General features: G+C 32.7%; 1 protein-coding gene across 4 annotated transcripts; it reads left to right on the forward strand.

Moving 5' to 3' along the window:
• The first annotated feature begins 4,608 nt into the window (after nt 1–4,608).
• On the forward strand, nt 4,609–27,481 carry LOC106768085 (beta-galactosidase 9). 4 transcript variants are annotated; one of them, XM_022783024.1, is made up of 20 exons: nt 4,609–5,008; nt 5,507–5,602; nt 5,734–5,846; nt 6,901–6,967; nt 7,385–7,477; nt 8,453–8,596; nt 8,785–8,873; nt 9,755–9,860; nt 13,665–13,752; nt 13,851–13,972; nt 15,749–15,952; nt 16,486–16,718; nt 17,336–17,451; nt 19,202–19,244; nt 19,898–20,018; nt 20,912–21,022; nt 21,974–22,081; nt 25,791–25,999; nt 26,363–26,711; nt 27,058–27,481. In XM_022783024.1, exons 1-20 carry the CDS (start codon nt 4,772–4,774, stop codon nt 27,211–27,213), a joined length of 2,805 nt encoding a protein of 934 aa, XP_022638745.1. In that variant the 5' UTR covers nt 4,609–4,771; the 3' UTR covers nt 27,214–27,481. The 4 variants fall into 4 exon arrangements, 3 of the variants coding, with proteins under 3 accessions (XP_022638745.1, XP_022638746.1, XP_014508534.1); XM_022783025.1 differs by having other exon boundaries at nt 19,916–20,018; nt 27,058–27,352; XM_014653048.2 differs by lacking the exon at nt 19,202–19,244 and having other exon boundaries at nt 19,921–20,018; nt 27,058–27,352.
• The last annotated feature ends 125 nt before the right edge of the window (nt 27,482–27,606 follow it).

Consider the following 27,606-nt stretch of genomic DNA (forward strand, 5'->3'; position numbering starts at 1 on the left):
AACACTGGGTTTGCTTCTTTCAATCGGATTTGACTTTTTTTTTTTTCCTTATGGCCCTTCTATCTTTTACCTTGGTTGACTTCTTTAATGCTTTGACTGACTTTGTTATGCCCGACTTCTCAATAACATTGACCAACTCGTTTCTGACCTTAGGCGATTTCACAACAATCTTGGTCAACATCTTCATCGGGTTCTTCTCAACATCTTCATCTTCCTCTTCGTCTGGTTCAAGAACATTAGATGTTTTCTATTCTTTTTCAAGAGCCACCTTCTTCATCTCCTCAAGCTCAACCTTCTGTTTATTCATAATTTCATTAGCTTCATTTAGAAGCCTCTCTATCCGCTGAATCTCTTCATCTTTATGTTTGAGTTCTTTCTCTAGGTTTTCCTTCTCCATAATTGTTTCATCCTTTATCGAGATCACTTCATCCATTGTTAGGATTGGGCTCTCCATGTCCACTACATCCGAGCTCTTTGCCATCAACGGGATTCCACACTCTTCTTCAACATCTTCAGTAATGAGATTTGTCTCCCCCTTTGTCTCGGTCTTGCAATACTTCGCAATATGACCAACCTTGACACAGTTGTAGCACTTGCTTGATCTACACTAGTTTGCATAGTGGCCATACTTGTCACACTTAAAACACTCAACTCCTGACCGATCTCCTCAATCTTTTTCTTGTCCTCGATCACGCCAATTCTGCTGATCGGTTTGCTCTTCATTATCATTCTTAAAATTACCTCCACCATGTCCACCTCGTCCTCAGTTTTCGCCATCTGTCGCTAGGACCTCAACTTTTAGTAATCTAAGTTTTATTCGAGTCAAATTGTACCTATAGTGCTTGATCGTTGGGTTCCCTCTCTTTCTTTTTCTTCCTCAATTCGTGGGCTTTTAATGAACCAATTAACTCCTCCATAGTGAGAGTTGACAAATCCTTTGTCTCTCCAATGGTGACCACGATACTTTCAAAATCATCCATTAGATTTCTCAAGATCTTTTCCGCAACCCGGTTAAGAGGAACCTCTTCTTTGTTCATTCTGAGGTTGTTGGCCATCTTATGCACTCGAGTTATAAACTCAACAACTCCCTCATTTTCATCCATCTCCATATGTTCAAACTCTTTGAGAGCTTGTACTCAGACCTACTTCACGCGGGTATCTCCTTTCAGAATTTCCCATGCTTCTTTTGCTGACTTTGCATTAGCTATTTTCTCGAATCCAGATTCATCCATTGCATTATACAAAAAGTACAAAGTCTGTCTATCTTTCACTCATGTCTTTTTTAATGCAACAACTCGGTTCATTGTCTGATGCTCATCATCCGCGAGTTCATTGTACCCGTCCTCCACTATGTCCCATACGTCTTGGGATCCCAGAAGAACCTTTATCTGCAAAGACAAATTATCGTAATTGGTATTTTTCGACAATTGTGGCACACTAATCCCATTGACTGCCTTTTCCATCTCTCCACAAAAAAAAATAAAAATAAAATCAAGCACTCACTTTTTCTCTCAGAATGTTTGACTCTCTCCTCTCTCTCTCTTTCTCTTTCTCTCTCTCGTACTCAGAGCATAAAGCTTCGATACCACTAATAGGAAAAACTCATGATACACACACTCAAATATTTTTCTAAAATTGAGTCTTACTATTCATTGATAATTGAAGTGTTTTAAATATTCGTGATACTTACAATATTACGGGAATAAAAATAAACACTGAAAATCAAATATCAACTATCTTAAAAATAAAATCGACTTAATCTATCATAAAATAATATTGTATCCAGATAAGCAGAAAATCATAACTACATATTCCTATTTTATTTCTACCAAAATCAAACTAAATATTACTAGACCCAAAACTAATAAAATAAGATTTAAACAAAATTATTAATAAAACCCTAAAATTTAAGTTTATCCCAACACCCTTGAGTCTATACTTAAGTGCCTTAGTAGTTTCAACCCCAACTCCAACACCACTCAACCTTCTTGAGCTTCTTGCCCACCTTGGTGGTTTTGGCTCTAGGTTGGGCATTCTCAACCCTAACCCGCACATACACCAACAACTCTAATTTTCATAGTATGAGTTCAAAACTATCTACCTCGTTAGTCATCTAATGATACCTTGTCTAGTGATCCATTAGATCACACGTCAAATCACTTTGGTTGTTTAATACACGAGGTCATCTAATAGTCAAGTTGTCTAACAGTCCTAGTCGTCTAATGACCTAAGGTCATTTAATGAGTACCAAATTTGGTTTAACCTATCTTATTAACTCTTGTTCTTTAGATACTCTTTCACTTATGGTATCTTGTTTGGCCTTACATTTAAAGGTGGTGCAATTATATAGATTAATCAAGAAAATAATTATTGCAAAATCAGTAATGTAATAAAAATTTGTTACTCTTGAAATGATTGAAAGTTAAGTTAAGTGGTTGAGAAATTTTCTATTAAATATTTTATTAAGAATGAAATCAACGGTATTAGTGTTAATATATTATGATTTCTAATCAATAATAAGTGTTATATTGAAAAAATAAATACATACAATTAAAATATAATTTGATAAAGTAGACGAGGAATTAAAGAAATTCCATTGATTATATTAAGTTAAAACAAAATCTAACATATCCATCCTTAAAGAGAAAAGAGTTTAGAAATATCAAAGAAAATGAGACTCAACTCAACTAAAAATTAAAAAGGTCATATAACAAGAATTGTGAGAAATATTTTGATTAATTAACACCTAACATACACTAAGAATTTTTTGTATTCATATAATTTATTTCATAAACTACATTATGTGTTAATTTAGACTTAGCTTATATAAGTCGTTATTATTATTTTTTTTACATCTGTAATATATGGATGATTGTTATAATTTGAGAATTCAAAAGGCACATTGCCTAGTTTATTTTCTTTCGAAGAGTTTGCATACCAGGACACTTTTTATATATTGTAAGTGTATCAAAATGATAGCGAGCCTCACAAGTACGATGCTACGAGTTTCATTTAGACTTTTTGTTCATGTTTCAATACAAACTCTTGCCAATTTTCCCTTGTGTGTGCGATGATGAGGTCTAAGCCATTTGCTTTATTTTTATTTTTTTATCTTTTATTAATAACATTAATCCTTATCTTTTATTAATATATAAATCCTTATCTTTTACCATCCATGAAGTTTCTTGTTGTACCCATAAAGACTTACGTAACACATTCCAGACAAGTCTCATCAATGCCCAAGAAAATAATTGTTTTCACTACACAAAAATTTAAATTAACAAACAAAAAAGTGAAAGGAATATATTCCAAATTGTGCAGAATTTGTATTTATACTTATTATTTTGAATTACAAATTGGAACTTATCTGGTCAGAAATATAAATTGCTTCATTGAAAGACAATTCCAAATAACATAAGAAGAAAACGTTTTGGGAACTACCCTATCCAGACGTCATATACATTTTCTTTTACTTCTAAACTGGTTGATCCATACATTTTTACAAATTATATAACCTATAACTTTGCCAACTAATTAATCATACTTTTTGACATTTTCCATGGTGTAGGAAGAAGGCGGCCAGAAAGCAAAATCATAATTTTAGAATAAGTTCTTAAAAGAGAACTATCTTCAAAAGAGTGAACAATATCTTCAAAGAGTGAACAAAAAATACCGTAAAGAAAGTTCTTAAAAGAGAATTATCTTCAAAGAGTGAACAAGAAATACCGTAAAGAAAGTTTGAATAATGTTTTAAAACTTTTTTGTAATACAACATTTAATAACTTTTACAAGAGTTAAATTATCTATGGTTAGATGCTTGTATGTTTAACAAAACATTTAGAAAAATATTTATAAAGCAAAACAATAATATACTTATATTTATAAAAATTTAAGTTACTTTTAATTCTCTTTTTAAAATTTCTTAAGAAATTATACTAATCTTTAACAAAGACACGACTTTCATCACTGTTGATTTACAACTAGTATTAACCACTTCTACTGTCAATAATAGTCAACTAACTATCATTTAACTCAACTGAATTAAAGATCAAATGTTCTAATTAAATTCTGCATTTAAAAGATAACCAAAAATACTTTTCAAATAAAATACATATTTAATAACTCAAATCAAATCTAAAACACTTATAAATAAAGTGTTAGACAATGTAGAAAAAGAAAAATACTATAAGAACTTGCTTATATGCATATATTCTTTTTGTTTTCTCTTCGATAGCCACTGTTTGTTTAAAATTGTCTTTTAGTGGTTAAAAAACACTATTTTTATAAAACATCATTTAATAAGCAATTTATTTATAAAATTTTATTTGATTTATTTATTAAACTTTAAAATAGGAAGGTTTCCTTATATTGTCTTAACAAATTGATATGAAAAAGAATTGTTGGTTTTTAATAAATAATTTTGAACGTGATGTTTTTTAACCTCTTTGGATTGAAAAATAAATAAATTCATTTGATAGTTTTATAATTAAAAAGATGAAAATATAAATAAAATTCGAAGCAAACTCCTCTATAATTTTTTTCTCTCATATTTTTATATTTATATATATATATATATATATATATATATTAATAGTTGTTGAAAAAATAAATGGCAAGACGAAGACAATGGATAAGTGCGAGACAAATTTCATGGCCATCTTGAATAGATTCTACTAGAAGAAAGAATCAATCGTTTATTCCAAAATTTATATAGTTTTCAACGGTGGTTGCTGTTGCGAACTACACACGAAGAGTCTCTTGGAGAAGAGCAATGTTGAAGAAGATGTTGCGGAGAGGAGGATTAGGAAACAATAGGAAGGAGATGATAGTGGCAGTGATATTTTTTTGCGTTTGCTTAGTAACAATCGAGTATGGAGTAAGAGTGACGGAGGCAGAAGAGTATTTCAAACCGTTCAATGTCACCTACGACCACCGCGCTCTCATCCTCGACGGCAAACGCCGCATCCTCATTTCCGCCGGAATCCACTATCCTCGCGCCACTCCCGAGGTCTTAATTCCTCATCTTAATTTAACTCTTCGCCATGGATGAACTGTAATATAAAAGTAAGATGAAACCGCAATTTAACTGAATCATTGAAGTTTTCTCTCTCCTTTGTTTTCTAACTTTCTCTCTCTGTTTAATTGAGTTCTCTTAGAGCTTGTTTGCTCTGTTTGATTTTTTGCTATTGTTTCATTGCCTCCATCAACCTAGATCGTTCTCAAAAGTCAATTTAGAAACTAATGCTGTTTTTTTCTCAGTATCCTGAATGAGCTTTTGAAAAAAAAAAAAAAGAAACAAGAATTCGATTATCATGAACATCCGAGATTTTGCATTTCGGCATTTTCAGCACAAGTGAGCTTGTGTTTTGAATTTCATATCTGTCTGCATAGAAAATTGAAAATTCTTCTGAAACTAAATTTCCAAATTAATCACAATTCTTTTATCAGTCTCATTTAACCATGATAGGATATGGAAGTGTCTTATTGTGCATTTGGTATGATGTAGATGTGGCCTGACTTGATTGCAAAGAGCAAGGAAGGTGGAGCGGATGTGATTGAAACTTATGTTTTCTGGAATGGGCATGAGCCAGTGAGAGGACAGGTGGAAAATTATATTTCTCCCCGCTTTCCGGGCAGTGACCTTGTCTTGTATCTTCAACTATGTATTTGATATTTTTTATTAATACTAAAATATCAATTCCCTTTTCATTTAATGTGCTTGCACATATGCAGTATAATTTTGAAGGGAGATACGATCTTGTGAAGTTTGTGAAGTTAGCAGCAGCTCATGGACTCTATTTCTTTCTCCGTATAGGCCCTTATGCGTGCGCCGAGTGGAACTTTGGGTCTCAGCCTTTTTCATATATTATCGTTTAGCATTTTTTTTTTGCTTCTTAAATTTGAATGTTCCATATAGAAAAACAAGAGATTGCATGATGTTAGTTAATTAATTACACTTCTAAACAGGAAAAATCCTCAATTAACTTTTATGCCATGCTTCAATTTTTACATCTTTTCTTGTTGAAAGTCCTTGGAGTAATGTTTTGGAGTGAGAAACAGTTTTCATTTAATCATTTACCTTTTATGCGAGGCAAAGCACTAAAATGGTGCAGTTTTATTTGGAAATTACTGATCTGGTTACCTTTTGTAAAAAAATAGGTAAATGGGTAAGTTGTGCTTTTAAGTAGAACTTTGATCCTTTTTGTTTTTTGTTTATTTATTTTAATACTAAAGTTGTGCTTTGAAACAAGATTTTAGTATTTTTTTGATATAGAAATTGTGCTTTGAAGCTTAATTTAAATATTTTTTTAATGTAGAAGTTGTGCTTTAAATTATGATTTTAGGTTTTTTTAATGTGAAGTTATGTTTACAAGCATGATTGTTAGTGCAAATTAAATTACTCAAATAAGAAAATCCAGAGTGAGGATAATTCCTGCTTCACAAAAAGGAAATAAACACAAACTTGTACAATGCTGGTATTATAATTGGTACTTGATGGGAACACAAGTTAAGTTTTGTTTGTGATCAATACATGCTGATCTTGCCTGTTTCTGTATTTGGATATTGCCTGTTTTATATCACCACTGTCTTGATGTTTTTTTTATCATCATCATCACTGTCTTGATGCTACCCATCTGTTATGTATTGAAACCTGGGTGTAGTTGGAAAATTATGCATAGGGATTTCAGATTCTACGTCCCTGCTACACTCATAGATTCACCTGCTTCTTTTGATTTTGCTTGTGTTTTAGTTGTTTTCCTTTTGGTTTTTTTGCTCATTTGGGTATATTACACTCACCTCTTGTTTGCTTATTTCTGTTCAGCAAGGCTTATTTCTCTCGTTAAAAGTAGATAAGTATTTGACAACTTGTTGATTGATTCACGAGCTATGTTTTTGCAGGGGTTTCCCAGTGTGGTTGCGTGATATCCCTGGTATTGAATTTCGAACAAACAATGAACCTTTCAAGGTGGACAGCTTTGTTGGTTGACATTAGTCTCTTTTTTTGTTTGTTTGTAAACAGACTTTTGTCATTTGTTTCTTGTTCTCCTTTTTTCATATGTGATTTTTATTCGTTTTCTTCAGCATTCTTAGATATGAACTGTGATTGACTTAACAACCATCTGTACTTTGTTGGGAAAAACTAAAATCTCACATGGGCTAGAATATTTAAGTAGGGTTTAGCACTAAACCCATAGTCCACGATTCTGGAGTTAGCCCAAACTCCTCTTAGTGTGTGAACACGTTTTTATATCCTGTATTGCACCTCAATGTTTGAATCTAGGGGTGGGATTTTTGTGAACTCCTAAAATCATGGAATAAATGTCAATTTAATTGGAAAGGATTATGTTAACATGATTTTGATAGACTTTTTTTCGAAACCTAGGAGGAGATGAAGCGCTTTGTCTCTAAGATGGTGAATATGATGAGAGAGGAGATGCTGTTTTCTTGGCAAGGTGGTCCTATAATTTTGTTGCAGGTGGGAAAAATGTAGATTTTGGTCATTATATATGTCAATTGATTTTATTTTTCATAGTCCTGATAATGAAAAAATTGGCGATGAAAACTGTCTCTATATTATTGTTTTAACTCATTGCATTTGTGTTTCTGTTGGATCCCAGATACTTGATAAACCTTTACAGGTTTATCATAGGAGAAAGAACGGATTAAATAACTGACAAATTAGTTTTTATATTTGTTACTATTAGTTGAAAATCTTCTATTTTGCTGTTATAGATTATTGGGGAAATGTATTCTTTTATACAGTGTCCTGGTGAAACCAGGTAGGGGGTTATAAAACTGAGTATGTGTAAAATGGAGTTTGGTGTATAAAAGGAGAGTGTTCCTTTGGGGGTGAACTCGTTTACCTTGGTCATTTTGTATTGTTGGATACTTGAGAAATAGAGGTATTTCTGTGTACTTTTTCTAAGAACAGGTAGGATGATAGGGTACGGGAATAGTGCGCAATTCAGAAACCTATCATAGGAGCTTTTGTTTTCAAACAATAGTTTTGTAATTCAAGAAAGGAAGTCCTAACAGTTTCTCTGCTAGGTAGGTTTTATTTTTAGTAGGAGTGAACTGCTTTTAGATTATTGATAACTGAATACAACACTTTTCCTATTTTTGTCTTCTAATTTTTTCCTTGTCTATCAGAATCACCTATCTAGGTGGTGTTATATAATACAGGTATCCAATATATAGAAATTGTATGCGGTATTTTAGTTGTCGATGCTTGTTATGTGGTCCTTTTTCTGTATTGACGTATTCTGATTACCGTATCCAATTTTCAAATTACTTAGTTCTCAAACTTATGGACACACTTAAATATTTCGTGTTAGATAACTATTGATTATGTTTTATTCTGTTATCTTGGAATTAGCTCATGCAAGTATTAAATATGATGCTTCCCTTTGTAGAAGGCAATCTTTAACTAAGCATGTGACTGGAATTTCAGATTGAGAATGAATACGGGAACATTGAGAGCTCCTATGGCAAAGGAGGTAAAGAGTATGTTAAATGGGCGGCTAAGATGGCTCTAAGTCTTGGTGCTGGGGTCCCATGGGTCATGTGTAGACAACAGGATGCTCCATATGATATTGTAAATTATATGCCTTTCCACAATTGAAAATAACTGTTACTGGCATTTACCTATACTTACTAAAATTAAAATGTGTGCAGGTCTCTCCTATAGATTTTGAAAAAATAACAGAAAATGTAGTTAAAATATTCTGTGTTTCAAAAAACTAACAATTCAAGTGGTTAATAAATCAATATTGTTGTACACAGATTGATACATGCAATGCTTACTACTGTGATGGATTTAAACCAAACTCTCATAACAAACCAACGATTTGGACAGAGAATTGGGATGGATGGTATGAACAAATACATCCTTGGAGGGACTACCTTTTAATATGAGCAATAGGGGCTACTATTGTGACATAGCAAGGTGCAATAAAGGCCATCGGTAGCTGCCATAGAAGCTGCTATTCTCTTTCCTGAAACCCTATAGTCAACCGTAGTAATTGGCTCTTTTACTGAAATGGAGTTCTATTGCCCTCAACAAGCAGTGGTCTTTGGCAGCAACCCGTGGCTCAGTTCTCACTTCTCAACATGTTAAATTGTCTACATGGTTCTCTGTACTCTGTATGCATGCTTGTTGTATATGTCTATATCACCTAGGGGTAGGAGAGATTCTAGTTCTTTATATTATATCTCTGATATGCTTACTTAGTTTGTCCAGTCCGATGGTTTTCTTTCAATTTTCTAAACAGAATTATCAACTAAAAGTCTTCTTTCTTTACTACAAGCCACTTCCCAATTTTCCACTGTAGCATTTTAAGGAGGTGACTTCACTGGGCTACATTCGACCATTACCTCCTTCACTTTCTATATGTACTTCTTGCTTGTTCTCTAATTTTGTAAATTATGTGGTTTGGAGAAGTGTCGTAATAATAGGAAAGTATTTACTAATTGGCGTACCTGAAACAAGGACCTAAAAGGCATGTCTGATTATACTTTTAACGACAATATAAATTCAACTTTACCAGTCAATACTCAACATTATATAAATTGCTTATAGACCTTTTAGGTTAGCAACTATGTTTGCATTTTGTGCTTTTGTATGTGTACTTGCATAAACCTATGTTGAACTTTTGATTGGAAATAGAAGGTAAAAAGCAACAATATGTCGAGAGCTGATTCAGTATTTGACTGTGGCTATAAATAATTTGGTTGTCTCCAACTGATTTTGAAGGTATACACAGTGGGGTGAAAAATTACCTCATAGACCTGTTGAAGACCTTGCTTTTGCAGTTGCACGATTTTTCCAACGTGGCGGAAGCTTTCAAAATTATTACATGGTACACAATTCATTTTTAGCTTCTTTGTTGTTCTAACCGATGGTAGTCTCATGAAGGATTCTTGTCCAATGTTTATATTGGAGGGCTTTTTATTATATTGCTGTTCTTTTGGCACATTTTGCTACATATGTTCCATGCTTCTATCTTACCTTACCTTTTCCCATTTCTTGTTAATAAATTTGCTTTATATTTTGAACATCAAATTGAAATTTTTAGGCAAGAGAATGAACTACCCAAACAACTTTAAAAGTATATGTTAGATGAAATAATAAAAGAGGAGATTATAGGTGTACGGTAGTTATGGGGTTTTATTAACTCAAAGGTATAAATATGGTTAATAGTAAATTATTAGGATAAAGGTATCTGATAGGTTGGGTCAAGACAGGTTTGGCATTAAGAGGAGGGATAAAACTAATAACTGAAAAATGATAGTTATAAACCTCCTGTAGATATTTTTTCTTTTCTTGTAACTAACTATTATAAATAGTCTGGGTTGGGAGGAAATGGGGTTGTTGGAGTATTCTAAGGAAAATAGGAGATTTGTGGAAAGTGAGGACCTCTTGAAAGTCCCTCAAGTGTGTGTTCTTCCTTTTTCTACATATTAGCATAAACATTGTTGTTCCTTATAAAGTTTACCAAGAAGTTGTCTTGGAGTTTTTTAGGAATACTAATTGTGTCTTGGAGTTATCTTCATATTGATGAGGAGAAAATATTTTTAAAATCTTTCTATCCATTTTAACATATTTGTACATTCTTATTTTAAAAATGTAATTATTATAAAGGTGGTGATGTTAGGAATCCAAGTGAATTTAAGTCTCACATTGAGTAGAAATGAGAAAATTGGGCATCATATAAGAAAGAAAACCCATAAACCCTTTCCCGTAAGGTTATGTGGGCTTGGTTCATGTCTCATTTGTACTAAATCTATCGGGTGAATCCTCTCGAAGACCCAACAATGGTATCAAAGGCGATGATTTGACTTGGTGGCCAGCTTAAACAAGTCAATATGATCCCTATTTGAAAATCTCCCGATTAAGGTTTAGGCAAATGTGTCCTATTTTCTTTGAATGGTGGTACAAGTAAGGGTCACTAGTAAGATACTCATGGTTATAAATGCTTTCCCTTGAGGGAGATGTACCAATGTGGAAGGGACTTATACTTGTGGGAGAGTTTGATAGAATTCTATGCTTGAGTCTTAGTCTCACACTGAGTAAAAATGATAAAGTTAAGCACCACAAAAGAAAGATGACCCATTGATAAACCTATTGTCTTAAGGTTCTAGTTGGAGATGATGTCAATCCTTATGTGGATTTGACTCATGTTATTGGTATTGGATCTCCCTTGTGAATTCCTTCTCACAATAGGTGATAATGCATTTCTTTATTTCTTTAAGTAGTTCGAGTATAATTAATCCTCTACAACTTGTAAGGATCGATAACTTTCACATATAAAGAGGATGGAAATGACTTTTTTTTGTAGGGAGTGACCCCTTGAATGGTTAGCAAGGGAAAAGTTCTTTTAGGTGTAGTATGTCTAGCCTTAAGCTTAGGTTAACTTTCATTAGTATGGAGGGAGCAACAATTAATTATTTCTAATTCTGGCATAAAATCACACGAACCATTCTTGGGAAGACGTTTTACCAATGTTATTGAGGAGATTTAGGGAAAATTGTTGTGACATAGTTATAGAAACTAGATCAGAAACTTAGAAACAAGAAAGTAAATTGAAACAGAGAAAACTAAGAATTTCATATAGCATCTTCTCCTTCACATTGAGGCATATACTTCTCGAACATAGGACTAGACATTAATGGGTAGTTCGACAGCGGGTTGAATAATAGACCCAACAAGCAACGAATTTTGGTGGGATACATTCTAACGCATGACTCTAATACTATATTAAGAGCTCATATCCATAAAATCGATTTGTAAGGTGAGGTTTGTACCCACTTTATATACTGTAAATTGACCTTATCAATAGTCGATGTAGGACTTCCAACACACACTTCCTAATTCTTCTTGCCTAGCTTCATCAAAGACTCTTTGATTCATAGAATTTGCTGCCCTAGCACCTTTCCCACATCTTCTTTCACAAATCTTTCCACAATCTTTTCCAACTGTGCGATGTGTGAATCTTGTTGCGCAAGATGGGATTCCAAATTTGCTTCCATTGGTTTCACTCTTGCATGAAATATTTTTCTTTCAAGCCTTGTGGTAATTGATGCCCATTTACTAAAGACTTCTCCAATGCTTCCACTCATGATTTCATCATTCTTGTAGTCACAATGTGTATTAACCCACATAGCCCTGGAAGAGCTTTTACACCAATTTATAGAAACTAGATTATAAACTAAAAACAATAAGGAAAACTATTGTAATTAGAGGAAATATCTATAGAATTTTCTTAATTAAAAAAAATATCTATAGAATCTTCGTAATTAGAGAAAATATTTGTAGGATTTTCTAGATTATTTTTCAATATATTGTTTCCTTATTTCCCTTTTTTAGAAGATTAGATTGCTACAAATAGTGATAAGGAGAATGTAATTGATTTGAATGAAAATAGTAAAGTCACTCTCTTTTTCTAGTTGGTATCAAAAATCTGGATCTTGGGAGCTTTGTTTTCGCTGCAATAGTACCCACTGTTGTTGTTGTTGTTGTTGTCCAATATCCTATTGCTTATGACTCTTGATATGAAAGCTTATAAGGAGGAACTTAGCGTTTGAAAGCAATGGTTGAATCAATGAGTAAGCCCTTTGGATCATGTACTTTGTCCATGAAATGTAAGATTTGTCTCAATGCTGTTGTTGGTAAGATCTGCTGGACACATTTCCTAAACAAGAGTTTTTACATGCAGAAAATTGACACGCTTAAGAAGTGGACTTTAAGTCTAACTGAACCTCACAAAACTAGCTTGTAAGGTGAGGTTTGTACTCACATATATACTCTAAATTGACTTTATTTCTAGTCGATCTAGGACTTCCAACACACCTCTGCTCATGCCGAGGTATATACATCTCGTGGACTAGACATTAATGAATGGTCTGATAATGGGTGGAATGATTTGCCAACAAACACAAATCTTGCTAGGATATACTACCTGACTCTGACATCATGTTAAGGAGTGAATTTTAAGTCTAACTTAATCCGACAAAACCGGCTTGTAAGGTGAGGTTTGCACTCATATATTCTTTAAATTGGCATTATCTTTAACCGACGTGGGACTTCCAACAGACATCATATATTAGTGGTGCATCCTTAAAACAATCAAGGTTATAGGGGATTTTTGGGCTTGAGAGGGTATTATCGTCACTTATGCAAAATCTTCAACATGGGTTTTCAAACTTCTGGAAGAATTTCTTGGGAGTGTACAGAGCTTATCAGCGGTTGGCTCAATCCCTGTTTCTTGGATTGGGATGAAAAGAATAGTGACACAGTTTGTTGCAACTTGTTGTGTTTCCCAATGCAACAAGTATCAAGCTTCAAGTCCAGCTTGGCTACAACAACCATTGCCTATTGCTTTTGATGGTTTAAATGTCTTATTTGTCTCTTGCATTGTATAGGATGCCCTGTTCTTTGTTTTGTTCTTCCATTTATCTGTTTATGGTAACGAATTTTAATATAAATAACCTTAATAATCAATATGGTGATATCTTCTAATAGCTGTTTTTCTTATTATATTTCGAAATTACTTACGATGAGTATATACTGATATAGAGGGTTTATCTATATATGATGTATATTATAGTCTCCGTAGATATGAGTATCAGTAACCCACATCTTGACAAGCTATTTTATATTACAGTATTTTGGCGGAACAAATTTTGGCCGCACTGCAGGGGGCCCCTTGCAAATTACAAGTTATGATTATGATGCCCCAATTGACGAGTATGGTATGTGGAAGAATAACAATAAGACTGTTGTTTAGATGGTAGCTAATGATTATATTGCCTATAGCATTTAACATGGTTGATGAACCCTGTTTTTCTAGGTCTGCTGCATGAGCCAAAATGGGGTCACTTGAAAGATTTACATGCTGCGTTGAAACTTTGTGAGCCTGCCCTGGTTACTGCCGATTCACCAACATATATAAAATTGGGTCCAAAGCAGGAGGTTCGAGCCTAGCATGAAATAAATAAATATTTCATAGAAGTTTCAATCATTATGATTTACTGCATTTAATATTTTATTGATAGTAGTTACACTTAGAGACCTACCAATATTTATTGTTAGTAGATAGTGACTCACTAATAGCTTATATCTCTACAAAGTCTTTTGATGCAAGTATGTTCGGGATTTGTTAAAGATATTATTTGAAAAGATAAAACATATTCAAGATTTATTTTCACTTTGAAAAAGAGAAAGTCATGTCCAGAAAATATTTAAAAGCCGTGTCATAGTTTACCAAGTCTTCAAGAGGTCTTGCGTTGATGATATTTGTAACAAACTTCTCTCCTATGAACATATGCCTCAACTTTAGGAAGAGTGTTATAAATGAGTTGATTATGTTAAATATTTGATTTGATTATATTAAATAGAGATATGATATGATGTGAAAGGAAAATGACTTGCTAAATGTTTCCCATTATTAGATATTGATTTTGTTCCGTATTATTATATCTCTTCTTTAATATAGATAAGAATACTTGTATGTAGGGATGACAAATGAACCCATTTTTTTTAATATTTTCAGAACCTGTCCCAATTTTGATAGAGAATCCTCACATTGATAGGGCACATGTATAAGTATGGAAAATGTTTGACTTTTTAGATTGAGTATGGAATAGGTATTTGTATATCTTTCGGATCCTCTTCCCCATATTCGTCTCAATACCCTGTCTCGTCTTTATATCCATCTCCATTTTAAAATACTAAAATACCTTTAATTTATTAAACAATCTTATAAACTTACAATAACTTATCTTTGGTCTTTAGTTTTTTGTAACTTATTTCTATGGTACACACTTGATAATTTTTACTCTAGTTATTTGATATTTACCCAATTGTTGTTTGATTCTCTTGATATTTATACAATTATAATTTTTTTTCCTTGTATTTGACATTGGAAAAAAGAAAACGTATAATGCTCAGAACACTTAATAGGCAGGTACAGGGATGAGTGTGGGTGTGGGTTTGATTATCTGATCATCCCCATCCCATACCTAACGAGTATGAAATTTTTGTTCCATTCCCATCCCATCAAGAAATGGATATCCTAGCACCTGCCTATTTACTGCTCCAAGTAATAATTAAATATTTTTACAAAAAACAAAAATCATTAAAATAAATTGATATTATCAAGTATTCAATGTCAAAAGGATATACATTTTCTTTTCTCCAATGTCAAATACAAAGAAAGAAATTATAATTAAATAAATATCAAAAGTATCAAATAACAATTGGATAAATGTCAAATAATTAGACTAGAAATGGTCAAATATGTGTCTTAGAAATAAGTTACAAAACTAAGGACCAAAGAAAAGTTAATATAAGTTTATTTATTACCTAATAAATTAAAGGCATTTTAGTAATTTAAAACAGGGAATGAATGCATCTTATATATACAAAAATATAATTAGAAAATAAGCACAACTTTTTTCTGCAGTTCTGGAAACCTCATTGATAACCTATTCCTACTATTTCCAAAACTACATTACTGTTATCATTCCCAATATTTGTATTCAATTTTTCTATGCTTCAATAGACGTTCACAAAGAATGTATTTTTACTTAGGGACAATGCTTCTGCATATTTTTCTAGTTAGTTTATTACAACATGTCTTCACAAGCACATATAGCCATCCCATCATGTGCTATAAGGTTTGCTTGTTGTATGTAAAATTATATAGGTGATTTTATTTTCTGAATGACTTTTCTTCATCAATTTCAGGCACATGTATACCAAGCAAATGTTCACCCTGATGGATTGAACTTGTCTTCCTTTGAATCTCCAAGCATATGCTCAGCATTTCTTGCCAACATTGATGAAAAAAGAGAGGCAACGGTGACATTTCGTGGTCGAAGATACACTATACCACCATGGTCTGTGAGTGTGTTGCCAGATTGCACAAATACAGTTTTCAATACTGCCAAGGTTGGTTTATGCAGGGGAACATTTTGAGTTTGCAAAAGTGTTGGCTTGACATAAGTTTGTTTCTCCTCTCTATATTATGTGTGTGAAAGTTATTTTATTAATGATTTACTTTTGCTTAATGATTCAGTGATATTCACCTTTATACATATGTATATGTATACGTATATGCATATGTACATTTATTAAGAAGTTGATTTTAAGTCTAACTGAATCCTACAAAACCAGCTTGTATCACATATATATACTCTAAATTGTCCTTATTTCCAATTGACGTAAGACTTCCAACAAGATTTTTATAAATACATAATTTAGTTTAAATAACAAGATACACTTGTAATAACCAATAAAATTACAACAAGGACAAAATAAAAAAAATTCTAAAATACATAATGCGCAGGATGGTTTTGACAAAGCAAAATCCTTGTTGTCTATTGATTTTGCAATTTCTATTTTGAAAATGGTCAATACGACACTTGTAGTATTGTTATATTATTTTGGAGTTATCTGAAACTTTCTTCTTTAAATTTGCACAGGTTAGAGCTCAAACTTCTGTCAAACTAGTAGAATTTGATTTGCCAACTGTCTCCAATATTTTCCCAGCCCAGCAAAGTAGGGACCACAATGGTATCTACTACATCTCAAAGTCTTGGATGACTACAAAAGAGCCACTCAATATTTGGAGTAAGAGCAGTTTCACTGTTGAAGGTATATGGGAGCACTTAAATGTGACAAAGGATCAATCTGACTATCTTTGGTATTCAACCAGGTCATTATTCCCTGCTGAATGCTCTGCAATGATACCAAATGTGTCACATTATATATTTTTTGGCTTGTTTTACTTTCACTATATGGTACATGCAGTGTGTATTATGCCTTACTTTTATCTAAAATGAATGTTTTACCTGTTATCTGTCTTCTTTTAGATAAAGAGGAATTCAGTATAGCTATAGGTTTCAAGGACCAACTTTCTTGAAAACTTAAGGTTTTAGGTGAAAGGTCACAGAGTGTTGAAGCATGGACAATAATGGACAGGCCCACACCACTGACTTAAGTTTAGCATTTTTTTTTTTACAAGGGCAGTGACAAACTACTTGATCATAGAATGTTACAGTGTCAACGAATAACTTTACTAAAAGTTGAAGTTAGATGGCTTATGAATGATTTTATTTCTAACAAAAGAAGCATGAAAGGTTATGGAGAAGATATCTTCTATACAGTTTTCCCTTCGTATATCTGCAAAAGGAATTCCATCGATGGAAACATGATTTGAATTCCACAAAGCTGCAATAAAATAAACAAAAAATTCATCAAAATTTAAAGCATTTTTAAATGTTGATTCAATGGTTTTCTAATAATTTTTTCATTAATGTGTATATAATGCAGAATATCCGTTTCTGACAGTGACATCTTGTTTTGGGAGGAAAATGATGTCCGTCCAAAACTTACAATAGATGGTGTCCGTGATATACTGCGAGTATTTGTCAATGGCCAGCTTATAGGTAACTGTAGTATTATTTCTTCTGTTTTAATCGAAGTTCTATTCTGGATAATGCACTTTATTATGTAACTTCCGTAGGAAGATTCTTGGGAGGAATCTTAGCATGTGCATTTTGTTTTAAGTTCAGCGATGCTTGGGAAAAATAACACTCACGATCTAGATAGTGTTTGTCTGACACTTTAGAGGAATTATATTATGTACAAATGGTTTATTTGTGTTTATTTATATCAGAGATATGATTTGAATATTTCATTAAATACATAGATATGATATGATTTGATGAGAAAATATCTTATCTAATATTTCCATTATTAAATATTTATCTTGTTCATATTGTTGTATATATTCTACATATTAAATAAGAATACTCATGTACACCACAATTACAAGCAACCTTGTCACTATGATTAGTCTTACATAGGTAGGTTTACTGAGCCTATCATATCGTGCCACACACTATCAAATCCACAAATATTTAGTTATAGGCTTTCATATCATCTTAGAAAGTGGATTTAAGTCTAACTCTATCCTACAATAAGTGGATTTAGGCTTAACTTTATCCCACAATTTGTGGGGTTGAGTTAGGGATAAATTAACATTCTAAGAATTTAGAATCCTTGGACTTTTGTTGTTGTTAGCTCTTGATTGAGACTCTATCCCTTTGAATCTGTCTTTTGTTATAAAATCTTGCATTTTTGAAATGTTTGAGGATACCTCGGTTAGATTCTGTTTGTTATGAGCCACTTATCCCATAAATTTAATTTTTAGGTAAAGAAACGTGAAAGGTTTGATACTATATCTCTTTCATGTTTTATCATGCACAAGCCGCATGCTCATGCCCGACTGACTTTTCGGAAATTTAACATTTTATTAGAAGAGAGAGTTTATCCTGCATCACGACGACCCAAAGCTCGAGTTGTTAGCTAGAAATTGGCTAAACTAACTGAAACAGGAGAACAACATGGCAAGCATATACAATACTTGGCAAAAGTATATCTCAAACAAATTCTAGTTTCAAATTTACCAAATATTTTTTTCTATAATTTTAATATCCCTAAACTTATAAACTGTTGTTCAAAGTATATAAACAGTCTAGCAAATCTGGAAAATAGTTTATATAGTTTCTATGCTGAAAATATATTCAACACTAGTCTTTCACAGTATAGATATAAAATGCCTCAAACTCCAAAATAAAACCACAGTGGTCATCATAGAAATATCCTTCTGGAAGGCTAGTAACCAACAGCTCAGCTTTCTAGTGCTTTGTTGTAAATAAACGAGAGAACCAAAATATAATTAAGAGCATAACAACCTCGGTTCCCAGAAGGGGGAGCAGTAATGGATGAGTAATTTATTCCCTTCAAAACAAATTATAAATTACTATGAAATTGAAGATAATTACTCTAAATAAATCCAATATAATGAGTACACGTAAAAGAATTATAAATTAACCGATGTAAATATAATGACATTTATTTCACAGATGCATGACAAAATTTGAGAAGAAAATAAATTAACAATTTGTAAAACGTACAAAAGGTGCATAGTAAAATACTATTGGTTTAGCTACATGAGAGAACCAAAATGAGGTGGCTCAGCCTTCTGTAGGGCATTGTGTCTCCTCAAGAAGATGGTGTCATTTAACAGACAACTCTTTCTACTCTCTAATTAATTATCATCATCATCTATCTTGTCATCTCATGTCATGTCATCGAGGGGGAATCCTCATCGATAGCTCATGCAATGTGCAGGTGGCTCGATTCAGGGTAGCCTTCATCTGAATCATACGACAAGGTCCACACCAGCAATTACCCCCCTTAATATCTATGAAATTACAACACATAAATCATAGAGTTTTTCTGTTCAAATCAAATTTATTGCAAATGATCAGTGTATCATTCTCATAGTTTTCATATACAGATGCCACTCAACACATTTGAAATAATTTTACCTTTAACAGTTTGTATATATAATCATGTCATTTAAACTAAAAATTTATAATATCAGCATCTCTGTGTGTTCAAATAAGATATGAAAGACTTGTTTCCCACACAAAAGATATTAAATGATGATTCTATGATAAAATAATTAAAATAGGAACAATAGAAAGAAGAAATATAATAGAAGCTATTCATCATGATCGTTACAATCTTACTAAACCACTCTTTAGAGAACACCAGATCCAGTGAGTTAGTATTCCAAGAATATCAAATATACCTTTACAAAAATATGCTAAAAATATATTTTTTCAAATTTTGTAGATTGTGGTTATACCACACAATAATAATTTTTTAAGGACTACGTAGTGTCATTGTCTCTATAAAGCACTATCCCTAACTTTAGACAATGGGTCTGCCATCTTTTCAAAACAAAGCATCAGTTGTATCATAATTGTTGTGCTTTAGAGGTTTAATATTTATTTCTTTTGTTTATATATATTCATGTAGTTTAATTTCTTGTCCAAGTGAAGGTAATGCTGTTGGTCATTGGATCAAGGTGGTCCAGTCTCTTCAATTTCTCCCAGGATACAATGATTTAACACTGTTAACTCAAACAGTGGGTTTGCAGGTGAAATTCCTATTATATTTTTGACATTTATCCTTTTGTATAATGCAAAACTTATCTATTTTTCAAGTGTAATGTGTTGTGTAGGTCTATGGTGATTGCTTAAATTTCATAATTCATACACTGATATTGTCTTTGATCAATCAAACTAGTTCATTTCGATAAGATGTATATTAGTAATGACAGAAGAATGGAAGAGCATAATGTCAAATATTATGCCTACGTAATGACGGAAAATATTAATTACATCCATTTGTCTATCAATTATTGCATTTTATTATAATTTATAGTTGAGGTCTATTTCTACCTTGCAAAAACAGTTTCTAAAGTGAGGACTATCCAAACATTGCAAACATTAGTAAAGCCATGTCTCTAGTTGAGGTGGAAGTATATCCACCCATCAAACCTATCAAAATAAAAGTACAAGACATATTAAGGCAGGACCAGGGTGTTGGCAATAAAGGCACATGCCAACATAGTTTTTAACTGATACCTCTATCGTTATATGTTTTAGTTATATGTTATTCTTGAGAAAGAGAATGGATTTTATTATTTTCATTCATGTCTATTATATTCTCCTTGCCTTTATTTGTAATAATCTAATTTTCTAAATAAGGAAAATAAGGAAACAATATACGGAAAAAGATATTTTTTCTAATTAAAAAGATTTTATAGATATTTTGTCTAATTAGAAAGGTTTTCCTCTAATTACAACAGTATGCTCTTTGTCATTAGTGAGTTGATGACAAAGGATTATCTAATGTATTCGCATTAATATGAACAGGATATTCCTGTTCATCGTTATGTGACTTTTCTTTAGCATATTCTCCTATAAAACAATTGAGGGATAGAGATTACTGACTATACGTATATTCTCATTTGAAACAATATTGCAGAATTATGGTGCATTTATTGAGAAGGATGGAGCAGGGATCAGAGGTACAATAAAGATCACTGGATTTAAAAATGGAGATATAGATCTTTCAAAATCATTATGGACCCATCAGGTATGTATATAATATTTAAACCCTGTACCGATCCCAAATAACTATATGAATTATTAGCTGGTTTTTAGAGGAAAATATTACTGGGTCTACGAGTAGTACACTACAGCTTTATTCTTAAAGATTTAGCAAATACACAAGCCCAATGCACATGCTTTCTCTATCTCTCGTTTCTAGATAGTTCCTTATTGAATTTGGATACTACAATTGACCTTCTGATTTAAATGACCAACTTTCAAATATTTTCTAGGGTGAGTCAATCAGTTAGTTCCACATAAAGTGTTATTACTCGATGTACATAAGCTAATTACGAATACTCTAGCTGCACTCTTTGTAAATAAACCTGTGTGCACCTATTAATATTCAAGACTATTTCAAAGATGATTAATGCCAATTAGTCAAATCAATTTACAAGAGAAAAATGAAGATACCAGTACTTCCTAAGATGCATTGAACTTAGCTATACAGAACATCTAGGCTCATCTAAGCTACCTGCTAAATTAAATATTAAAAAAGCTCTTATATCCATATATTTTCTGGTTTTGAACAATATTCCTGTACAAAAATAGGATTTTGAATATTAATTTTCTCTTACATGCTCTTGTAGGAATAGGTTTTAAAGTTTTGCCTGTTCGAGGCTTTTTTGTATTTTTAAGGATTTCAACCTTCTCATGGTAAGTCTGATAATATAATTTTGGAAAACAAAATTCTTAGTTTTGATTTTTTGTATGAGGTGGTCATTCTAGTTCTGCCTTCACTCCATAGAAATTTAAAATGCTACTTTAGTGGTTTGTTTTCTAGGTGTGTCATGGTTTGATTATCTTTATTCGAAGCTCATTTAGTTGTTCTATACTTTTCATCTTATGTACTTACATTCTATATTTGTGGAATTGTACTTCATATATTATGAGGAATTTGAAAATATTGGTTCCACTTTATTTGATTTTATCCCAGGTTGGGCTGCAGGGCGAGTTTTTAAAACTTTACAGTGAAGAGAATGAAAATTCAGGGTGGGTAAAATTAACCCCTGATGGCATCCCATCCACATTTACATGGTACAAGGTAATTATGATCTGTTGAAGTGATTTCTCTGTGAGAACTGTTGTAGAGTGAAAGAAAATAGAAAATGAAAAGAGCCTACAAGTTATTTACATTGATTTGTTATAAATATCAACTCATTCATGAACCTCCACGAGGACTTAAGCCCCTTAGAAAGTTGGTTCTTGGCATGGTATTAGCGCCTCTATGACCAAGTTAGAAGTTTCATACTAGCTTCCCTCTTTTTCTCTTGAGGAAGCTTAATTTAAGAATGCCTAACAAAATATTTAAAAAACAAGAATCATGCAAATTGATTAAGATACTGTTATACTGATAATTGTATTACCTAATTCATGAGTGACAGATAGAGCATATGGTCAATGATTAAGATAATTATAAATTTATGCACAGGCGTATGGTCATTAATTAAAATAAATTTTTGTATTTAATTGTAATTGAAATACTCTATTAAAACAAGAAAATTAAAATTTCAATAAATTGGAATTTTCTTGTCCAAATGAAAATGTAACAATTGCATTGAAAGCTATTCAAGTTCAATTAATTTTAATTTCCTATTCAATCACACGGTTGTAGTGTGATAATGAAATTGTTGGGAAAGAAGTTTTCACTAGGAATTTCAAAATTTAAGGATGAGATTTTTGTTGGTTGGATCAATTCTCTTGTGGCCAGAGAACATGTTACAATTGAATCATAGTGCTTAAGATGTTCTGCTCTTAAATAGAAAGAGTTACATTTTGACAATTACTTTTAACTTTTAGCATAGGGGTAATTGTTTGATTGAACAAGTTTGAAGGTGTATTAATCAAGTAAATACTAGTTATCAAAGCATGATCCAAAAGATTGTAAGGAAGCATAGATTGAACAAGGAAGGAATGTTAAACCAAGTTCAACCACATGTATGTGCTTTCTTTCAACAACACCATTTTGATGGTGTGTGAGAGAAAATTAATCTATGATTAATGGCCAGTTGATTGAGATATTGCGTAAATGGACGAAACTCACCAGCCGAGTCAATTTGAAAAGTTTTTGAAAATGCATGAATCCCAAAACCCTAAAAACATGATTTGGCTTTCAAAAGATAAATTAAGTAATTAGTGAATAATGATCAACAAAAGTTAAATAATATAGAAGAAGCTCAAGAGGGATATGTAAACAATAGAAGATGACAAAAGCTTTTGTACATCTGGACTAGAATGACCTAGATATGAATGCCTCAAATGGAAAATATTTAGAATTTGAACTAGATTCTATACAATCAGATTTTTATGCTACACTATTGCAAACTAAAACAGTAGAAAACAGTTGAGGAGATCGACATTGCTGCAACTGAGTTGGGGAACTGATATGACCCATCCACGCCTAGAGAGCCTTCAAACAACACTTTTAACTGTCTTGGGACTTTACAAGACAAAATGTTGGACGTAATTCAAAAATGATATTATTAATAACGTGCATAATAATGACTAACAATGATTCAGTTCTTTTAGGTTGAAGGGACACACCAAAGTATGTAGGGAGAGCGACATTTTTGGATCGATAGTAGAAGAGAAAAGAGTAGAACCTACTACCTAGTGTACATGACAAAACTTAGTGCACAACTCACACTCAAGAAGGTACACTTTTCACAACCGTAGCCACAATTGATAAGGGAAAAATGCAAGTCCACGACTGTCGTTAAGTAATAATATTGCATTCATAAGAACCACGTGTTTGAATTTGTAATTATCACAATTTAATATTATTTAAAAGGAAAAGAAATTAATTGAAATTCAGTGTTGATTTTGAAATAAAGAATTCAAGGAAAAAAAAATCAAGAATTGAAATAATAAGCAAATTAATTGGGATAAAATTAATATAGGAAAACTTCCAGGATCAGGATTCGCACCCAGGATTCCTTTTAATTTAATTTTTAACCCAGTTATTGGTTGTCTTCGAGGTTGAACTGACCTAAGGTAGCCTATATGTACCCTCCCCCGGACAACGAAAACATATAAAATTAACCAAACCCTTGGGTAGCTATATTTTATTAAACCCATTAAGTATTTTGATAATTTACTGATTTGTCGAAGAATCAAACTTAATCTCGTGATTTAATACTTAGTCTCTCCCCTGTAAAATGCTTCTTCAAAACAAGCATGACCAAGGCTTAACCTGTACTAAGAAAAATTGGAAAAGTAGAATAAATAAGATTGAAAACTAAGTATTCAGTATGTAATCGATGAGATTGTTGGGTTATTCCTTGAATTCGGCAAGAGAAGGCATAAAACAATCAAACAGAAGAGGAGGGAGAATCATGTGGAAACCCAAAATATGGTGAGAAAAAGAGGAGGGAATTGAGCCCTAGGCTTCGTACGCTGCTCTAGACACGATGAAAGAATCCAGAGAACCTTTCAATTGAATTCCAACTTGATAAGAAACTGAATTTTGTTGAAATAAAACTAGAAACTCAGTTGTCCGTTTTGTAAGTTTTACGTGTATATATAGTCACTGAGTATTTAGCCGAACAAGTAAAGACCCAAACCACTAGTTGAGAGAGAAAAAGAAATAGCAGTAAACCACGCCAAAATTTTATACTAATAGCTAGTATATAAGATCTGATACCATCTTCACAATTTTATCAGAACAAGATGGGACCCTGACTTGAGATCAGGGTTCTAGGTTAGTGGGTCACTGATGGCACCAATGGCTTGCAGCATCAACCTGTACAATATCATATACATAATTTTATACTAAAGAAATTGGATAAAACTTACTTTTGTCATCTATTTAGCAGAAAACCATCTTAGAGTAGTGGTTATCTTACATTCATGTTACCCTTGATCTTGGGTTTGAACCTGTCTCTCGACCAAAAGTTTTTCTCCCACCATATTTAAGTAGCAACCAACAGAACAGCTTGGAGGGTGTGCAAGAGTAAATGTTTGAGTAGGCTAGTTAGTGAAATCTTCAACTGCAATGAATGTTATATGTGCCCAGGACAATTGAAGCACAGAATTTTGCAAGAGTAAATGTTTGGGTAGGCCAGTTAGTGAATGTAGGATATTTGATGAGAAACAGGTTTTGAAAGCTTCTTCAAAGTATGTTTATGACAAAATATTTCCAAGAAATTAAGCAGAGGAAGAATAAGATACGACTTTAAGACTTCTATCGCTGACATTCTAACCAAGAAATATTAGACCTTTCAAATTAATTTTCAACTTGTTTTTTCTATCCATTTTAGAGGATTTGGGAGTGGAAAGAGTAGGGTACTATGAATTGTGGTTTCTGCTGGAGTATGGTGTATTGAGCTGGATTCAACTCCAGAATGTATTTTCAGAGAAGCTATCTTCCTCATTTTGTGGATAGACTTGTTTTCTTATATTACATGGGGCTCATGGCCTTCCTGACAAGGTTTCCATGTCTGATGCTCAAACAATTGTTTTGATCTGCTATAGTTCCCCTTTTCAATATTTGTGTGATCTATTTTAGGAAGATTTATGATTCCTGTGCATTTTACGTTGTATTGTATCTGTGTTTGCCTCTAAAAAGTTGTTTAGTTATCTATTTATTGTAGTTATTATGCTCAACGCACTACTACAGAATTAGTGAATCTAATATTATGATATGAATACTGAGATTATGAAGGTGCAAAGTAAGCCCATTGGCCATTCTCTCGTAATGCTATTTTTTTTATCTTAACGCCTAAGTAACAATAACACCTATTTATTTTAAGCAGGCATACTTTGATGTTCCTGGTGGCCTAGATCCAGTTGCTCTTGACTTGAAAAGCATGGGGAAAGGTCAGGCTTGGGTGAATGGTCACCATATTGGAAGATACTGGACTCGGGTTTCTCCAAAAAGTGGATGTAAACAAGTCTGTGATTATCGTGGAGCATATGATTCTGACAAGTGTACAACAAATTGTGGAAAACCGACCCAAACATTGTATGTACTCTCGCAGTGGTTAAAACTGCTGGTTTCATGATTTCATCTAATTCCACAAGACTTTACTTAACGAATTATAAATAGCCTCTCACTGCATCATTTATCTCATGTTGATTGTAAGACTAATCACTAAATGAGGAAAATATTATTTATGTTCCAATGATATTTAATTAATACTGGTTTGTAATATAATGCTTCCTTTATGAAGTTTGTAATAATTATTAGAATGATTTTGAGGAGTATACAGCATTACTTCTGTACATTAATACTGGAAGTTTTTACTAGAATTAGATAATTCAGACGAGTTTGTGTTCCCAGTCCTAGTGTTGTGCTTTCCTTAACTTCTGACTTATTGGTCTACAGGTACCATGTGCCACGATCATGGTTGAGAGTATCCAACAATTTACTCGTTATCTTGGAAGAAACCGGAGGAAATCCGTTTGAGATTTCTGTAAAGTTACATTTGTCCAGAATAATATGTGCTCAAGTATCAGAATCCAACCATCCACCTCTGCAGAAGTTGGTAAATGCAGATCTCATTCGTGAAGAAGTTTCTGCTGATGATACGATACCCGAACTTCAGTTATATTGTCAAGCAGGACATACAATATCCTCCATAACATTTGCTAGCTTTGGTACTCCCCGAGGTAGTTGTCAGAACTTTTCTAGAGGAAACTGCCACGCTCCTAGTTCCATGTCAATAGTCTCCAAGGTAAACTAACTCTATTTCACACTAGTCCTTGTCTAGTAACTCTGAAAAGTAAAATTGTTGACAGTTTTTATGCAAGATTCTGACATTGTGGACTTGGGTAAAAGCTATGATGCAAGACATTTTCCAAAATGCTTAACCCAATAATTTGTTTGAGTATTACAGTTAAAAGTTATTGTTATTATCGCTGGATAATCTGTAGGCTTAGAAAATTATTGCTGCCACGCAAACTTGTAAAGCTTTTATGAAAAATATAGTGGCTCATTGAAAGAAGATAGGTGGGAAAAAAACGAGGCTAATAAAAGTAGTAAGCATGTTGTCTGATTTTGGTTGTAATAATATTTTGTAGGAATGCCAAGGGAAAAACAGCTGCTCCATCAAAATCTTAGATAGTGTATTCGGAGGTGACCCATGTCCAGGTGTTGAAAAAACGTTGTCTGTGGAAGCAAGATGCACATCGTTATTGAGTGATAGTTTCTTTCAAGAGGCTGTAAGTAGCTCCTAAAATGTTGTTCGGTGTAAATCTAATAACTAGACAATGGTTGTAACCTGAAACGGTCCTTTCATTCTATTGTGTGTGTGTGTGTACAATGATACTTCAATAAATGTAATTATTTAGTGCATAGTTCCTGGTCTTTAAAACATCTGTGAGCAAATAAGAATCCGTTGTAGGGTAGTGTTTGATGAAGGTTACAGATTTAGAAAAGATCTCTTCCAACCTTTGAAACGGAAGGATTCCCTAGCAATAAAAAAGTACAAAAGATTGACCTTCACATCACTGGAACTTCCATCCAACGTAATATTTTTAATCTTGAAATTATACTAGCCACATTTGCTTTTTCACCGTTAAACCGTCTTGTTTTTTACAATAATATATTCAAACAAGGTAATTTAAGGG

The sequence above is a fragment of the Vigna radiata genome, chromosome 7, assembly GCF_000741045.1.
Source record: "Vigna radiata var. radiata cultivar VC1973A chromosome 7, Vradiata_ver6, whole genome shotgun sequence".
Taxonomy (NCBI): Eukaryota; Viridiplantae; Streptophyta; class Magnoliopsida; order Fabales; family Fabaceae; genus Vigna; species Vigna radiata.

Excerpts from the sequence above, each read along its gene's own strand:
- LOC106768085 (XM_022783024.1), top strand. The coding sequence starts at position 4,772 with ATGTTGAAGAAGATGTTGCGGAGAGGAGGATTAGGAAACAATAGGAAG. Across the intron at positions 13,973-15,748 it reads AATTGGGTCCAAAGCAGGAG|GCACATGTATACCAAGCAAA; the intron begins GTTCGAGCCTAG and ends CATCAATTTCAG. Across the intron at positions 15,953-16,485 it reads CAGTTTTCAATACTGCCAAG|GTTAGAGCTCAAACTTCTGT; the intron begins GTTGGTTTATGC and ends AAATTTGCACAG.